Source organism: Fundulus heteroclitus, chromosome 11, assembly GCF_011125445.2.
Source record: "Fundulus heteroclitus isolate FHET01 chromosome 11, MU-UCD_Fhet_4.1, whole genome shotgun sequence".
NCBI classification, from domain to species: Eukaryota; Metazoa; Chordata; class Actinopteri; order Cyprinodontiformes; family Fundulidae; genus Fundulus; species Fundulus heteroclitus.
In genome coordinates this window covers 15,821,615-15,837,924 of record NC_046371.1, presented here as the reverse complement: position 1 = coordinate 15,837,924, position 16,310 = coordinate 15,821,615, and the positions used below count along the sequence as shown (strand labels likewise).

The following is a 16,310-nucleotide window of genomic DNA, read 5'->3' as shown; positions in this document are numbered from 1 at the left end:
TCAATTGGTATCAGCCAAGTACTTCACGTATCAGCGACCAATATCGTTTAAATTGGCACAATATTTCACACAAGGCGTCTGGATTTTATGTTAAAGACCTAAAACCATATTGTTCTGCCTCCTAAGTAAACAACCTTAAGTTTAAAAAATGTCTCTCGTGCATATGACATGAGCGAAAAGTAACCCTGTTGTCAGAATTTAAATGCTGAAATCAGGACTTCTTAAACAGTGTGATTTAACAAATGCAATGTTCTTTTATGATTCCTGCTTACATTTTTTAAATATATATGACATATATTATATAAGGAGACCAAGTAATAGTGTTTGCTTATCAGATAGATGGAACGACATGTTTAAAAGGGTGTTTTTTATGTTGCAGTCCAGGTTTTTTTTCTGTTGTCTTAAATTTGTATAAAGTTACCCAATAATAATAATAATAATAATAATAATAATAATAATAATAATAATAATAATAATAATAATAATCAACATCTGTAAGGCAATTTCTGATTTGTTTTGTTTCTATGATTAAAAACAGTAAATCAGTTTCAAAATGCCAATCCACTTAAGCAAACAGAATATTTAAATTTGCCTTTTTCCTTCTACACATGTGGAAGTTTACAGTTATGTTATTTTGTTTTGTGCAAGTAAAAAAATATGAAGAATGTTGTGCAAAAGATGCTTTATCTGTCTTTTCATCTGTCTCTGACATTAAGTTTTGTCTTAATGCAAAAGAGACAGGAAAAGAGCGTTCAAAACTTCATTGTTATACATTTGACAGATTTGTTTTGTTGGATCGGCAGATTTTTAACAGTCTTGAGCCAATATGTTGACAATTTCCTATTAATTAGCATAATGAGAATAAATAAATGAGAAGAGAAATTACTTATGAGGAGAAGTTGTCCAAAACACTGCTATAGCTCTAAAATTGCTTCAATGTAAAGCAGGGTTCTCCCCAGAGGATGGATAAGGGCTCAGCGCCGCTATACTGATTTTGTTGGTGGAAAACTGACAGCACGCAAACCTTTAAAGAGCCATTTTCCCGGGTGAATTTCATAAACAACTTTTTCTGACTTCCTGTTCATCGAGACCAGACGAATCATGAGCAAACGCCACATGAACACATGAAAAACGTCACAACGTGCGGTGCGCTGTAGTGGATGGCCCGTCTAGGAAGGGAAATTTGACAGCCCCTCCACTATACTCTTTCTGGGACGAACCACGGATAGCTCATCGTAAGCTAAGCCACTAAAAGCTTTGTCAAAAAGGAAAGTTTTAAGATTAGTCTTAAAAGTAGACAGGGTGTCTGCCTCACAGACCAAAACTGGGAGTTGGTTCCACAGGAGAGGAGCCTGATAACTGCTGGATGCCTCCCATTCTACTTTTATGAACTCTAGGAACCACCACTAGACCTGCTGTCCTTCATCTTTTATGAATTAGCGCCACATAAATAAATTGAATTGAATTAAAGTTGTGCAAACACAGATTTAAAAATATTCAAAATGGTAACAATATAAAGGATACATAGCCGCAACATTTTGCCGTTGTACTGTTATGGATATTAATAATTTAATTAGGTGAGCACACCACTCATGAAAACAAATGATGCATCGTTTGTCTTTAAGTTATTTTAATTCAAAGGCATGAGCGTTTGAATGTCTCTGTCCCCCAACGCAGTCAGGAAACAGAGCAATGAGAAAAAGAACACACTAACTTTTATACATTCTGGGTTAACAAAGAAAGTGGGAGTTATCGTCAGAGGAGTGCAGCCACTGGTACGATCCAGTTCCTATCTAACTCAACTCCTCTCTGTGTCCTTGGATGTGGAAACACAATAGTGAATCTGTGAGCATTAGAGCTTCTTTCACACGGGAAATATGCAGGTGCATCCAGACAAGATATGATCAGAGTTACATACATCAATAAAATTTTCACAACAGTACTGTAGATAAATTGTAATTGTTTGGCCAGACAGTGGTATGGCCATTCTATTCATATTTTTCTTTTATCTACCCTTTTCTTTATTGTATTTTTAATTCGTGCTTAGTGTAGTTTGCTTGTTGTATGCCCAAATTGTGTTATTTTATTTCCAGCACTTTATAGTAAACCACTGTTGACATTATGATTAAATAGAAATTTGCTTAACCGGACTTGTTCTTTCTGAAAACGCTTCAACCTCCTAGCCAGGAGTCTTTGCTCCATACCAGCTGGGGGCAGTAGTTCACAACTACTAAACTTCTGTTTAGAAGAAGAAAATATTTGAAACTCGCGGACTTCAGGAAGAAAACTTCACTGCGAGCTCGACGCTGTCTCCTCACGTTCGCGGGAAGCGTGGAGCGTTCCCTCTTTAAACCGGCATAAAAACGACGTTTATGAAAAGTAAAATAAAAAATAGTTCAACTTTATTCAATGAAGGCCAGTAGTTTGGTGCTTTGTTTTTGCTGCAGCACGCAAGGTGTTCTCACAGTTCCGACATTTTGTCTCTTGTAGGCTGTGCCTTTGGGAATCAGCTGGCACTGACTGAGTGTGTGTACGCAGGTATGTAATGCTTCTTTTTGTTTTGTTATTTTGCTTTCTGGTGTTTTAATACGTTAGGTATTTCTATTATACACACACATATATATATGTTCGTGTATTTTGGAGTTGAAAGTTTGCCTCTGGTAGGTGGGGAAAGGTTTTCATTTAATTAGAGAGACAGCAGGGACAATTTGGGGTAGTGGCAGCTAGTAGTGGCACTTCCGGTGGCACCTTTACTGGCAAAGTGGCAGCCGTATGCCAGTGAAGGTGCCACTACTAGCTGCTGCAAAATAAGCTCGACCCAGCTGTTATTTTGAGGCATTTAAAGCGTTGTGGTTAGAAAGCAAACTATTTATATTTTGTGTAACGTGTTATGTAATTTCTTAGACGCTGGAAGCGGAGCTGAGGAGAGGCTGTAGACTGTGATTGTGGGAATCACTGAGCTGCAGTGACTGATGTTTGTGCAAGCAGGAAATTGAACCGCTGTCCAACTGGTAAACGTCTGCCCATCCTTTTAAAATAAACAACACAGAGTAAGTAGGAAAAACAGTCGTATAGGTATATCTACTGTGCTATAAAGATTGCCATGCAGTCTATTTGTCTTCTTAGCTCAAGCTGCATTATTGTTACAGTTTATTGGTTTGGTGGCCTTGAAGCTGACATTTCTAATAAAAGACGGTGGACTGGCCATCGGAACATTTCCCAGCAAGGCCTGCTGTCACTGACGTTTATCCCAGTTTACTCCAGACAGTGCTCCCAGAGACCATGGCTAAGAGATTGCAGAGGGGGGCGAAACCAAATAAACAACCCAGGCTGTCACAGCAGCGCAGAGACACACGCTAGTCACGTTTCCATCAACCTTTTTGAAATATTGCATTAGAAAAGGTCGATGGAAATGGCAACATTCAAATTAACTCACTAGATTCAAACCAAAAGTTTTTACGCTGGCTCGAGGAGTTTTTTTTTTTACTTTTTCGAACACTGTAAATGCACCAAAGAGGAGATGGAGACACATTTGTCGAATCAGTTGTGACTGAACGTTTACCTCACATGACTTATCAGATGTCTTCCCAGATATTCTAATAATGCTCAAACGGATCTGGAATAAACAACCGATACGTTTGGACCGACGAAGAGACGCGAGCATTTCTCATCCGTGAATTTTTTTTTAGAAACCAGCACATTTAAAGTGCCGCTCCATCACTTATCTGTAGTCCGTGCTGGTTAGCACCTCCTGTTTATTACAGTCATCATATGACTATGTTATGCTGAGTGTCGCCTGGTTAATTCGCTATAAACCAGAAGATTGAAACATGTCTGATGTGCATTTTGTTGTTTTTTGTTTGTGATATTTTAAAAGTTTGCTCAAGATTTGCATGATAATTGGATGGAAACACCACTGCTGAGATGCAACTGAAGGGTAAGGCGAAACATAGGGAGTTTGTTCCAGATAAATGGAGCATAAGAACTAAATGCTGCTTCACAGTGTTTGGTTTTCTGGATCCGTTCTACTCTGCATTCCCAGAACCAGAGTGGTCTGTGGGGTTCAAACACTGACACCAGGGATCTCGTTATCCGCTATAACATTTTTATTTAAAACACAAAGTAGAGAAACTTTCAGGAATCTCACCACAGCATAAAGTACCGGTCTTACATAGACTTGTTTGATGTCCAACTCAACAAGCTAATTTCTTGAATACGAATATTCTGATATAAAACTGTTAAATTTCTTGTTTTAAGTAATCCTTGTTTACAACCACCTTTTATCTACAGGGCATTTTTGTTGCTTGTGGTTAATTTAAAGAAGTCAAAAATTGGATCACAGTTATGGTTGAAATTGCAATTTTGATTTTTGGCTAAATCACACAGCCCTAATCTGAGGTCCTTCATTTGTATTTATTCATTTTCCAGACTTCTTTTATCAAAGAAATTGGGAACAACGTTTGTTTTGTGATAATCGTGTGGTTGTCTTATCATTTTAGAATATTGTGATTAAAATGAAACCTAAAGTGAGTTTGATTATGCATTTTTTTATTTTCTGTTGTGTTTTTTTTTCCAGAGAAAAGAACATGGCTAACCAGAATGATGAAACTTCTCACCCTGCTACTCAACACAATGCTTTAAAGGTTTGATGCCAGTTATTTTCTAAAAGAATAAATGTGACAATAACATGAATAAGGATGTCAGTGCTGGTTTGAATAGGAAATTACTTTAACACGGTTTAACTTTAAAGTGTTAAAGTTGCATTAAGGGTAACAGTTTTTGATATTTTTCTTCTAATAGGACCAGGAGCTGCATTCGATTCATTCGTTTTTGTGGAGGTGGAACAACGAAGGCTTCACCGAGGTGACCTGTAGTAAACCTGGAACTGTAGAGGAATCTCTGAAGAAGAGTGCACAGTTTCATAAAAAGGCAGAGAAGAACAAAGGCAGAGAGCTTGTTATTTTAAGGGCTGGAAAAGCCATCAGTCCACACTTTCCTTGCGTTTTAATTCAACCAGGAGACCAGCTGACTGTGAAGTACATAAAAGCTGTAGAGCAGCCAAAGATCCAGGTTGGTGCTCATGTTTCTCGCAGCAGAAACAAACGATCTTCTGAGCTTGTCATGTTCCACGTGTTGACAAAGGGAGGTAAAAATATGACCAAGATAATGAGAAATCCAGCTCTGAAAGCCATAATACATGAAATTACTATTTATGCTTACAAAGGAGAGAGAGTGAAACAGGCTCTCAGAAGAGACGGCCGTCTTCTCAGCACCATTTTCAAGAAGAATTTTGTGCTCTCGAACAAAAGCACCGCTGTGAAAACGGAGCTCTCCAACATTGTCGATAAGCTGAATGATGTGACGTTCCAGCTTATTCTGCTGGACAAGTCCACTCCTCCTCCGAGTCTGCATGGCAGTCTTGAGGATGCAAATCTGGAGCCAAATGAAAGCCAGGGCCAGTCTGAGTCAGAGAACGACAACACACCAAAACAGGAACCAGAGTGTAATCAGATAACAACGCCGGGAAATTTACTGCCAGAAATACCAAATTCAAGAGCGACGCAGGCGCAGTTATGTTCTCAGTTTAAAGAATATGTGAAGGACAAAAAAGCTAAGGTCCCTAAGCTGTCTCGTATCCAGAATCTGCTCCGTGTGGACTTCGGTCAGAACGCTCAGATGTGCAGTGAGGTGAAAACCATGAAGACGCTGATGGATCTCAGCGACGCGGTCTGTCAGGTTAGGATAAACGGACGGCCACACGGAACTGGGTTCCTCCTGTTTGGCAGCTGTGTCCTCACTAACGGCCACGTCATTAAAGATATTTACAACGAGACCAGGGACCAGCTTACCCAGAGGGTTTCTGTACACTTCTCCTATGAAAGTGTGGATCAGAGTGACGGAGTGCTGGATGTGGCTGAGCTTGTTTGCTTTGAGTGCAGCCCTGATGTTCCCGGCTGTGACTGGGCTTTGTTAAAGCTGGCGGTTAACAAGATACACGCTCCTGCTCTGTTAAAGCGCTCTAGTTTTCTTCCCAAAGAAGGTGGAATTTGCATCATTGGGCATCCAGATGGAGGTGTGAAAAAGATAGATCCGTGTCTGATTGTTCCCTTACATAATCGCAGCAAGGTTGTAAATGGACACTGCAGGGGAAATCAGGTTATAAAAAGCCACTACAGGGATAATCAGGGCCCTGTTCAGTTTGTCACTTGCTCTTTCTTTCACAACGTGAAAGAAGCTATTCACCAAAAGTCTGTTCTTACGTATGAATCTTGTTTTTATCATGCCTCCTCTGGTTCTCCTGTGTTTGATAAGCACTGCAACGTTGTGGCGATGCATTCGGGGGGTTACGTCTACCGTTCTTTGAGCGGAGAACCCCAGAGTGTGATAGAGTTTGCTCATCCTTTGCTGACCATCATTGTGCGCCTCATTATCCACATGGTGGTGAGAAAAAAGTATGACGTTCTGAAAGAATACCTGGCCTGCAGTTACGATTGGCACGAAATCGTTATGAACGACGTAAAGAAGCTGGTCGAAAATGAGAATCTCACTGATTTTATAAATGCAGTCAACGATTTTCTTACTGTTGCTGATTTGAAAGACGCGAGTTTAAACGAATTCTTTAAGTTTTTCCGTCAAAAGGACGAACCCATCCCAATGGACATTTGTTAAAATTGTGGTAATGTTAATACAGGAAGAGCTGATGGAAATGTAATGGAATATGGTGTTATTTAGGGATTTTTATATAAAATAACAAAATGTCTAAATTTTGTATGAAAAAAGAACAAATATGATGTTCGTTCTCGTCATTAAAATTTATTTGAACAGAATGGAATAGAAATCTATTTCTAACTTAAAGCACCTTTAAGACAATTTGAAATTAGGTGACTTATGGCTGGTGAAAATAAATCAAATTAGATTTTATTGTCACCTTTCACTAAAAACATACATTTTTAAAATGGTAATGAGGAGATTTTTGGGCTCCCCTGGAGGATATCGGTTTTGTGAAATACTTTAAAGTGGGGGGGAAAAAATCCTTTTTTAAATTGCAAAAACTTGTTTTGTTTTTGTTTTTTTTCTCTCCCTGTCGGAGAAAAGCTTTGCCACAACATGATGCTGCCACCAGCGGGTTTGACTGGAGATGATGTGCTACAACATAACAGTTTGCACATAGATCAAAATGTTGAGCTTTACGCTCATCTGACCAGAGCATCTTTTGCCATGTCTAGTGGTAAACTTAAGACAGGACTTCTTGTGGCCTTGTTGCATTTTTTTGTGTTTTCAATTTTATTTTTATATATAAATTTTAAAATTGCATAGTAATGGGATGATTGTACTTCGTTAGAAGTCGCCAATCTCTGATGTGCTTACATTCACGGTTCCTCATGATTGTTTTAAAATTATGCCTCGCTGTTTGTTTATTTTTTTTGTTCTGTTTTTTTACGTCATTTTGTAAAGTGAGTCTGAGAATGTATATACATGTCATCACATATTAAATGCTTTTACATATTTCATTTTCTTCAAAACTGTTCAAGGGTTTATTAGGCATTTATTTTTTATGTTTAAATGAAATATTGTTGTGTATGTTTAGAAGAATTGGGATATCACCCACAACATATCTGGATTTAGTTGCTTTTCCTTCTAGTGTCTTTTATCCTCATAAAGGTGAGAATTACTCAATTGTAAAATTCCCAGTTGCACCTATGAGTGGACATCCAGGCTCTTTGTAAAACTATTTAAACTTTTATACATTTTGCAACCAGAGTATTTTTATGTATTTAGTTTCAGTCTTGTATAACAAAGCAGTACATAACTGTTTAACTGAAGAAAAATAAATGGTTTATATAAATCTTGTGTAGCCTGTTTTGTAGGTATGTCAAATAATTTTTGAGTATCAATGACATAACTTATTAAGCAACTGAATTTTTTTTTTTAGAACTTTGTCATTGCGCTTTTAATGCATCTTAGACTCAAAACTTAAATAATATATAAATTTGAATATAAATTAAAAGTGCAAGTGTCTGCTTTGTGTTCTGCATATGACATTTCTTGAAGATGTTGCTCCTTTTGAAGCTGATCCATGAATAAATGAAGCTCTTTATTGTGCCAGTTTGTTGTGCTCAGAAGGCTAAGCAAAAGTGGAAAGAAGACAGGCTAGAGATTTATTTTATTACCCATTATATATATATGACAATTTGTACATGTATTAGGGCATTGTAAAAGCAGAAAAAGTTTTTTCTGAACACTCCTCCAGCTGCCTGTTTTAATAGTGCTTTAAAAACCTGTGAAATATTCTTACAGTTTTCTTAAAATTGCTTAAATCAACTGGTTCCTGTGCCTTCACATGATCATGATCATTTTTAACATAGTCCCTAGTTCTGCAATCTTTAATCAGTTTGAGCCAGCATGTTTTAACCAAGTGTGAACATTCTGTAACAGGTCTTTAAAAGAAGGTTTTTAGGGTGGATCTGACATTTTTAATATTTTTAACAGGAGTCTATTTAGGTGATTTAAACATGCAGGTGTGCCAGTTTGCTTCGAGATCTGACAGCTCCCTTAGACACCACAGCATCCTCATCTCTGAAACCGGTGGATTCATTGGGGCATCAAAAGCACTTGAGTGGTTCAGGTTTTATCTGACATGAGTTTCTGGTGAACCTTTGAGAATTTGTCTTCTTCAATCTCTCTATTGTGGCATTCTTTGCCTATTTATATTTATATATAGCAATAGGTTTACATTTCCTTCATATGCTGACTGCTAATTTCTGTCTTCAGCTGAAGACTAACTGGCTTCATTAAAGCTATTGGTTCAGTGTCTCACTGAAGTTAAAGTCTGGATGGCCTCAAATGTCCTTAATTTCAAAAAGAAGAGGATCGACGAAATTATGTTTGGTCCGATGCTTCTCAGTTGGATCTGGACAGCCTGGAGTCTGTTGTTAGGTTTCGCTTTTAAAAATTTGGGGGTCACATTTGACTGAAATTTTACCTTTAAAAAAAGATTCGTTTAGCCTTACAGCAGTCCTTTTCTGAACTTGGGCTTTGAATCAACGCTAAACAAACCGAAATGATCTGAATGTCTGTCTTTAAAGCCGACAGTTTGAATTAATTTCAGGAGGAGACCTTGTTTACTGTTTTCCTTCATGTATTTATTATTTATTACATTTAGATCTTCTGATTTCGAAATATCGCGGTGTTGTGTTGTTTCGGTGTATAAACAGAAGAGGGCAGCAGGAACCAAACATTTGGCTAACTCAGCGGAAGCTTTGAGCCGGTCCAGTGTTTCCCATCGGACACTTAAAACAACGGACCAAAAGCAGCAGGCGAAATGGAAGTGTAAGATTGCCATTATTGCTTTTAATATTATTTTATCATATCAAAGTAGGCTTTGAAGTTACTCCTGTCTGTTATGAGTTGTACAAGCAAATGTGGTGAAAATTGTTTCCGTTTCCGGTTTATTCATTGAGCTGTTCGGATGAACATTTAAAAACCCATCTTCTAAGAAAACCAATTAATACTTAATTCTAATCTTATTTCATCTAGTTCTACGTTACTGATATATTTAGGGGTTCTGTTATGAGACATTTGGCTGTTTGCTGGCGCTTACTGTCGTATTTTTAACACTAAACCACAATGACACCGCATTGAGATGGGCTGGTGGCATATAATGCAAAATATCGCGATGGCGTCTCGGCACCAAAGCGTTCACCTGATCAGTTAACTTTTAATAGTCTGTTGTTTTTATGTACAAATATACATCCACAAATTGTAAATTTTTAATTATCGTACTCAGCTTCCCATTATTTTTGAACCTGTGTCTATTTTTAATAACTCCAAGTTAATTATCTAAGGAAGTCCATTGTGAGGAGGCATAAGACAACAGTAGAAAACATCCTAGAAGAAACTTTTAGATGGGAGTTGAGAGAACAGGAAGTACCTTCCATGGGAAATAGAAATTAAGTTCAAAGAGATAATGATTGAAATTACTGTCAGTAGCTTTATCTAGAACAGAAATACAGCTAAACACAAAACCGCTTATTTATAGGATAAACAACAAAGATGATCAATGACAACAGTAACTCCTTCAATGACTTTGTCCTGGAAAGAGACCATTTTAAACCCATGAAGCCTTGAGGGTTCTGGAAATTGCTTGACAAGTTCCTGGAAAACATCATCCAAGGTCCAGGAAAGAGCTGAATAATATAGTGCTGCCCCAAATACTGCATTGTATTCACAGTTAAGCACATGTTCACACGCTAATACCCGGGTGATTAGATAGATGGGCAACTTTGGGTCAAGTGCTTTTCCTGGGGGAACACCAACATGTGGCATGACGAAGGTGAAGTCAAGCACAACTTTCAAGATCGCAAGACAACTCGTCTTCCCCACTGAGTGACAATTTCCCTGTAGTTAGAAAAAGTAGCAGAGTGGGAAAAGATGGTCAGTACGTCCAAAGACGAGCAGCATAACTACAGATATTTCACTAATTTACCTCAGCCTGTTTCGATTACTGAAACAGTCATGAAATCAAAAAGAATATAACTGAATAAAACCAAAATGCTCATAGATCACAGACAGGTTACTGTTCTTTAAACCTCAGCGGTGTTCATGCCTCTAAAGGTTTCCGTGTGTTAAAATGACTAAACCATGTCTAGTTTTCATATGAAGTGAAAGCTCTTTTGTTCTTGTTCTTGTTAATGTTACGGTAATTTAATTAAAACTATCAACAGGGTCGTGTGTTTAGGCTTTTACTGCACGGAAAAGCAAAAGCTTAGCAGGAATTAAAAAGTAAGACAGAACAAGAGCCCTGTTGTTGTTTTATTATTGAACCTTTTATTTTAATAAATACTCTAAAAAAAAAGAAGGATTTTTTTTTATCTCAGCAAACAGGTTTGGTTACACAAAGATATGTTTAAAACGTCTATGTTTATTCAGAAAAGCTTGAAGCATGAAATAATTTCGACAATTACATGTTTGTGTCTTCTCAGGAAAAAGGCGAACGCAGCCATGCTCAGCAACTATGAGGTGAAGCAGCATGTTTCTCCTAACACGTCCTCTTTGATGCGATTGGCTACTTAAACGACTTCCTGTTTTCCTTCCTGCATCCCAGGTGTTCAAACTCCTCACGGACCTCAAGGAGCAGAGGAGAGACGCCGGGAAGAGCAAACACAGCGTCAGGCAGCAGAACCTCAACACCATCATGTATGAGGTAGGCGCACCTCTCTCTTTTTTTTTTTTCTCTTATCGCTCATGTTTTTAAAATAAGAACCACAGCCGCAGTGCCCTTTGTCTTTATTGTCAGACCCTGAAGTACCTGTCGAAGACGCCGTGCAGCAGACAAAGCCCCGAGATCATCAAGGAGTTCCTCACCACCATGAAGCATCACAAGCTCACCAAGTCAGTAGGATCTCTCTGAAGCCCTCAGATTTCTGCCTCTGGGGTTTATTGAGTCGATACGATGCTTTACGTCCCACTAAGCGTGAGTTGGTGTGATGTGTTTCCCACCACCAGGGCAGAAAAACTGCAGCTGCTAAACCACCGGCCGCAGACTGCAGTGGAAATCCAGCTGGTGAGTCTTTTTTTTTTTTACCATCATAAACAATATCAGTGTAATAACTTTACTTAACCTAATGTTGTTAAGTACAACAATCTGATAATCTTTGTTGATTTCTATTTAAATTGCTCATGACTGGACCCCATACGGGTTTATTTTTGGTGTAACTCTGTTTGTTTCGTTCAAAAATGTGGATTTTTAGAATTTCCCACAGTTTAGAGGCACTTTTCAAATCAAAACGGCTGTTTCCGTGTATGTTTGACCTTTTCTGTCATTCTGTGCTTTATAATAAGGGTAACGCCGCAACATAGAAAGATTATATGAACTTGTTAAATTAGCCAGGGTATCTACTTGCATGCAGCCTAGAAGCTGGAAGACCAGAGACAGGAAATGATCCCAAAAAACGTTGATATTTTTACAGTAAGAGTGAAAAAAAAGAGTGTGGGTCTTGTTTCAGCCAGCTGGCCGTTTGTGTGCAGCGACGGGTGGAGGTCTGGAAAATAGTGGAAAATCAAAAAAAGAGAAAATGGGAGTAATTGTAATTGTGGGGTTGATTTTCTGTTGTGTTGAGTGAATGTTGTCTCTGTATTTACTGATTTCTTTTTTCTTCATGCTTTTCCTCCCCAGTATACTTGCTTTGGTCCTTCAGTCCTAGTTTCCTTTTATTTTTCCTCCTTTGCTTCCAGTCTTTCTTCCTACTGTCCTTCCTCCCTTGTGTTTTTTCTTGTCCTTCCATTTTTTTTGCCATTAATTATTTTCCTTCCTTGTGTGTTTCCTTCCTTTTCTCCTTCACCCCCATGTCTTGCTTGGCCCCATTATCTCTGCCCTTCCTTCCTTCCTTCCTTTCTTCCTTGTGTCCTAACTCTACTCCTTTCTGGCGTTTTTCCTTTCTGTACTTCATTCCTTCTTTGTTATCTCCTTCCTTTGGTCCTTCATACTTTCCTACCGTCATTCCTTCTTTTTTATAGATTAACCCTCCATAACTTCCCCACTGTTAAAACAGTCGCCATAAATTCATAGTAAACCTTTTGGATTTTTCTTTTAATTATCACAAGGGCTATACAGGAGTCCTGCGTAACTAACCCATTCACACTTAATCCAGAATTTGCTTGTAGACAATCCCAAAGAAGAAGAAGTCTGAATGATTTTTTTTTTTTTTGTTTTGCCACATAACAGCCTTGTCCTAAATAAAACTACTTTAGCAAAAAAAAAAAAGGTATATTATTAGTTTCAATGTTTATTATACCACATTTTTCAGGCTATAAGGCTCACTTAAAATCCTTAAATTTTCTCAAAAATGTATGGTGCACTTTATAATCCGGTGTTCCTTTAAATATGATTACTGTTGTGTTTACTGACCGATTTTATGTGGTACTATGCGCTCAAACATCTGTTAAAATGTATGAGTACGACTTTGATAAGCAACAAAGCCGCTCCACTCAATGGATAGTCAATGTATTATGGTACACTGTGTCACTACCTGATCAGACCCCTGAGCTGTCTACAAGACTGCCTGACTGTAATGTCTAAACTAGAAGTGTATTTGTGTAAGGCAGCCTGCGCCCGGAGTATGCGCTAGCAACAATAATCCAAGTTATTTAAACAGAAAAGTTAGGTTTATTTTGGCCTTATGTTAGAAACAGGGCAGTGTAGTCCAACTACTCTGTCCTCCCAGCAGAGACAGATAAAGATCTGTGTACGTGAAGGGGCGGAGTGATATTACACACTTGGGAAGAATATTTAGTGCGCCTTATATGTGGATAAAGACGCATATAGATGCGTTAATTCACAGTGTGCCTTATAATCCGGTGCGCTTATGGTCCAAACAACGGTAATTGTGAGAGACAGAATTTATTTAGTTGTTAACAGCATTAGAAGATTAAACGCCTACATTGAAGGTGACAGTTCTGGACATAAGATTATAAGCTCTTAAAAAGTTATTAAATGAACAGGGAGATCTGACGTTATATAAAAATATAAAGAGAATGAAATTTAAATTACTCTTGTCAAAACCGCAATGTGTCAAATTGTCCTACGAAGCATCACTAAATGACTACGTGCGGCCTTCGTTTTCTTGTTGTGTTCAGATGGTGGAGGAGAGTGAGGAGCGGCTGTTGGAGGAGCAGATCGAGGAGCTCATCCAGAACGTGGCAGACCTCCTCCCAGGTGACCCGGAGCAGGAAAACAAAGCTGCGGCCGACGCCAGGATGGACGAAGGCGGTGAACAGTCGTGACACGGTGACGGGCGCGAGCATGACCCGCATGCGGAGAGAACTGCCGATGAGTCTGAACAGGTTGCAGAACTGCTTTTTAAATGCACCAGTTTGCATCAAAAAACAACACAAAGACAGGATGCACAGAGACGGCAAGACCACGGCTGAAAGAGGAGAGTTGTTATTTGTCCTCGTATATTTCGCTGATAATAAACAGTTTGGACCAAAACACGGTCGCTGGCTTTTACACAAAGGCGATAAGTCTCTTTTTAAAATATTTAAATATTGAACAGAAAAGTGATCTCAAAAAGGGGCGTTATTCCTTTGAAATGTCATGTGTCATAGGACATAAATGTAAATGATGGCCTTAAACAGACAATATTGTTTTTTACATCTACAGTTTATGTTCCCGTTCAATAACATGACATACAGTGTTCCTTCTTAATATATTCCTCTTCTGATGGACTTCTAATCATTACATGTTTGCCTTTAACTCTTTAGCTTCAGCCCTGGGACAGTTTGTGTTTTAGAGCTGCTGTCTTGCAGCAGAGGAAGGATGTGCTGGTTACAAGTGTGAACGTTTGTTTTTTTGCCTTCCTGTTAGCACATCACATCGGTTTCCTGTTCTTACTCACCTCCTTAAAGAGTCAAGATAAAAAAAGTCACATTGATTAGTAGCCTCATGGCCAAAAGGGCAACGTTTCTGCAAGCTAAACCACAAAATGTCTTTATGTAAAGTTACAGAAACATTTAAAAGGCACAAAAAGCTGCAACCATCTCTTAACTCCTTTAGTAATATGCAAGTTATTCTTGTTTTAATGAGGAAAACGAATCGTTTTCAACCCTTTGAGCTTACGCCTACGCTATTGGCTCGTTTTTTTTTATAGCTTCATGTTAAACTAAGTTGGTTTCTTTTGGTTGCCGTAATTTCATCAGACTGTCTATAGAATTAAGTCTTGAGAAGACCCGAATGAAAATTCCTAAAAAAAGATTTTAGAAAACTTGAGAACTAGAGAAACTAGAAACTAGAGATGATGTTGTTTTGCCTTTTTGACTTATTTGACCTAAAATAATAATAAAAACAATGTTTTCCAGGTGACAAGCAGGAATTCTGGTCTTTTTGTCTGCTGGGAAATAAACCATAAATGTGTGTTTAAAGCCTTAATATGAACTCCTCTTTTATTGCTGTATATTAAATCTACACTGAAAATGGACTGCAGCTCTCTAACGGAGAGCTTTGGAGGTTCATCATGCTCTCTGCGTGTGATGTCAACGTATAGATGGATCTTCTTCCGACCTCCTTTTAGGTGTTTTGAACAGTTTAATTAATGCTCTTTACTTATGGACAAGTTTGGTTTTTACTGTAGTAATTTTGCTGTATCTGCGTTATAAGGTTATGTTCTCTTCTCTTTTCCATTTTGAAGACTGGCTAAGGACAATGGGCTTTTTTGTCATATTTATACCCCAGGGAATTAAAAGTCATAGACTGCTCAAGAAACATTCCTAGAGACTCGGATATAAAAATTAAAGAAAATTCTTTGGTCACATTTACATAATAAATTGCATCAGTGACTGAGAAATAAACAAGTTGTTGTTAAGGCAGCTTTGGAATATATGTTTGCAAATGAAAGGCTGGACATTTCTACGTGGTTCCATTTGAGATCATGATATTATTATTGCAATTAAAAGTACATTAATTTTAAAGCTGTTCACACATCTTTACCGGGGGGTGCCATTAATTGTGTGGCATTTACTGCGCATAATATATATATATATATATATATATATATATATATAATATTATATATTATATATATATATATATATATATATATATATATATATATATAAACAGTATGAGGAGGAAAAGTAAGGAAAGTTTGTTACCTGAAGATTTTGAGGAATATGTGTACAGAACCTCGCCATTGACCGGATCTCAGCTTGAATGAACTCCAGCACAACTCCTAACAGATTGAAGCAGGTTTGGGTACTGGATGGATTATTATTATTATTTTATTATTATTATTATTAAGAGTAGAGATGCACCGTTCCAGTTTTTCCCGACCCAATCTGATACGATTCCTGAGCTAAGCATATTGGCCGATACCAATTTAATACTACTGTTGAATGAATAAACCGCGTGTACCTTGCCATGTGAGTGAAGTTATCAGGCTTGAGATAAAAAAAAATAAAATTCAAAAGTTGTGCATGTTCTTTAGCATGGCGCTTTTCAATGTGCTTATTTAGGTTTGTGGTGCTGAATTTATCCCCCTCATCACCCCCTCGCCGCTTACGCATTGCAGATGCTGCGTGTTGAAGTCGGACTTGTTTGCGTATTAAGTTTGAAAAGTTTCCAAATAGCAGACTTGGCTCGCTCTGATACTTGCTCTGTGTTTGCTCATCACCAGCTGCTGTGTGTGATCTGTGTGCGCAAACATAGAATAGAAGTGACTAGATCGGCGTAACTGAGTTGCTGTGTATGATATTAATAAAGACATGACTGGATCAGAATGCTGGATCGGCAGCAATCATCCGATATCCGATTCAGC

At 38.1% G+C, this 16,310-nt stretch overlaps 2 protein-coding genes across 2 annotated transcripts; both read left to right on the top strand.

Annotated features, from left to right (window-relative positions):
* The first annotated feature begins 2,258 nt into the window (after positions 1-2,258).
* On the top strand, positions 2,259-7,890 carry LOC105939298 (protein FAM111A). Its single transcript, XM_021307816.2, has 4 exons — positions 2,259-2,538; positions 2,905-3,050; positions 4,577-4,643; positions 4,801-7,890. Exons 3-4 carry the CDS (start codon positions 4,587-4,589, stop codon positions 6,667-6,669), a joined length of 1,926 nt encoding a protein of 641 aa, XP_021163491.2. The 5' UTR covers positions 2,259-2,538; positions 2,905-3,050; positions 4,577-4,586; the 3' UTR covers positions 6,670-7,890.
* A 1,338-nt stretch (positions 7,891-9,228) lies between these two features.
* On the top strand, positions 9,229-14,210 carry LOC105939347 (calcitonin gene-related peptide-receptor component protein). Its single transcript, XM_012881461.3, has 6 exons — positions 9,229-9,330; positions 10,983-11,019; positions 11,105-11,203; positions 11,297-11,391; positions 11,506-11,563; positions 13,636-14,210. The coding sequence occupies exons 1-6, from the start codon at positions 9,323-9,325 to the stop codon at positions 13,780-13,782; spliced, it is 444 nt and encodes a 147-aa protein (XP_012736915.1). The 5' UTR covers positions 9,229-9,322; the 3' UTR covers positions 13,783-14,210.
* The last annotated feature ends 2,100 nt before the right edge of the window (positions 14,211-16,310 follow it).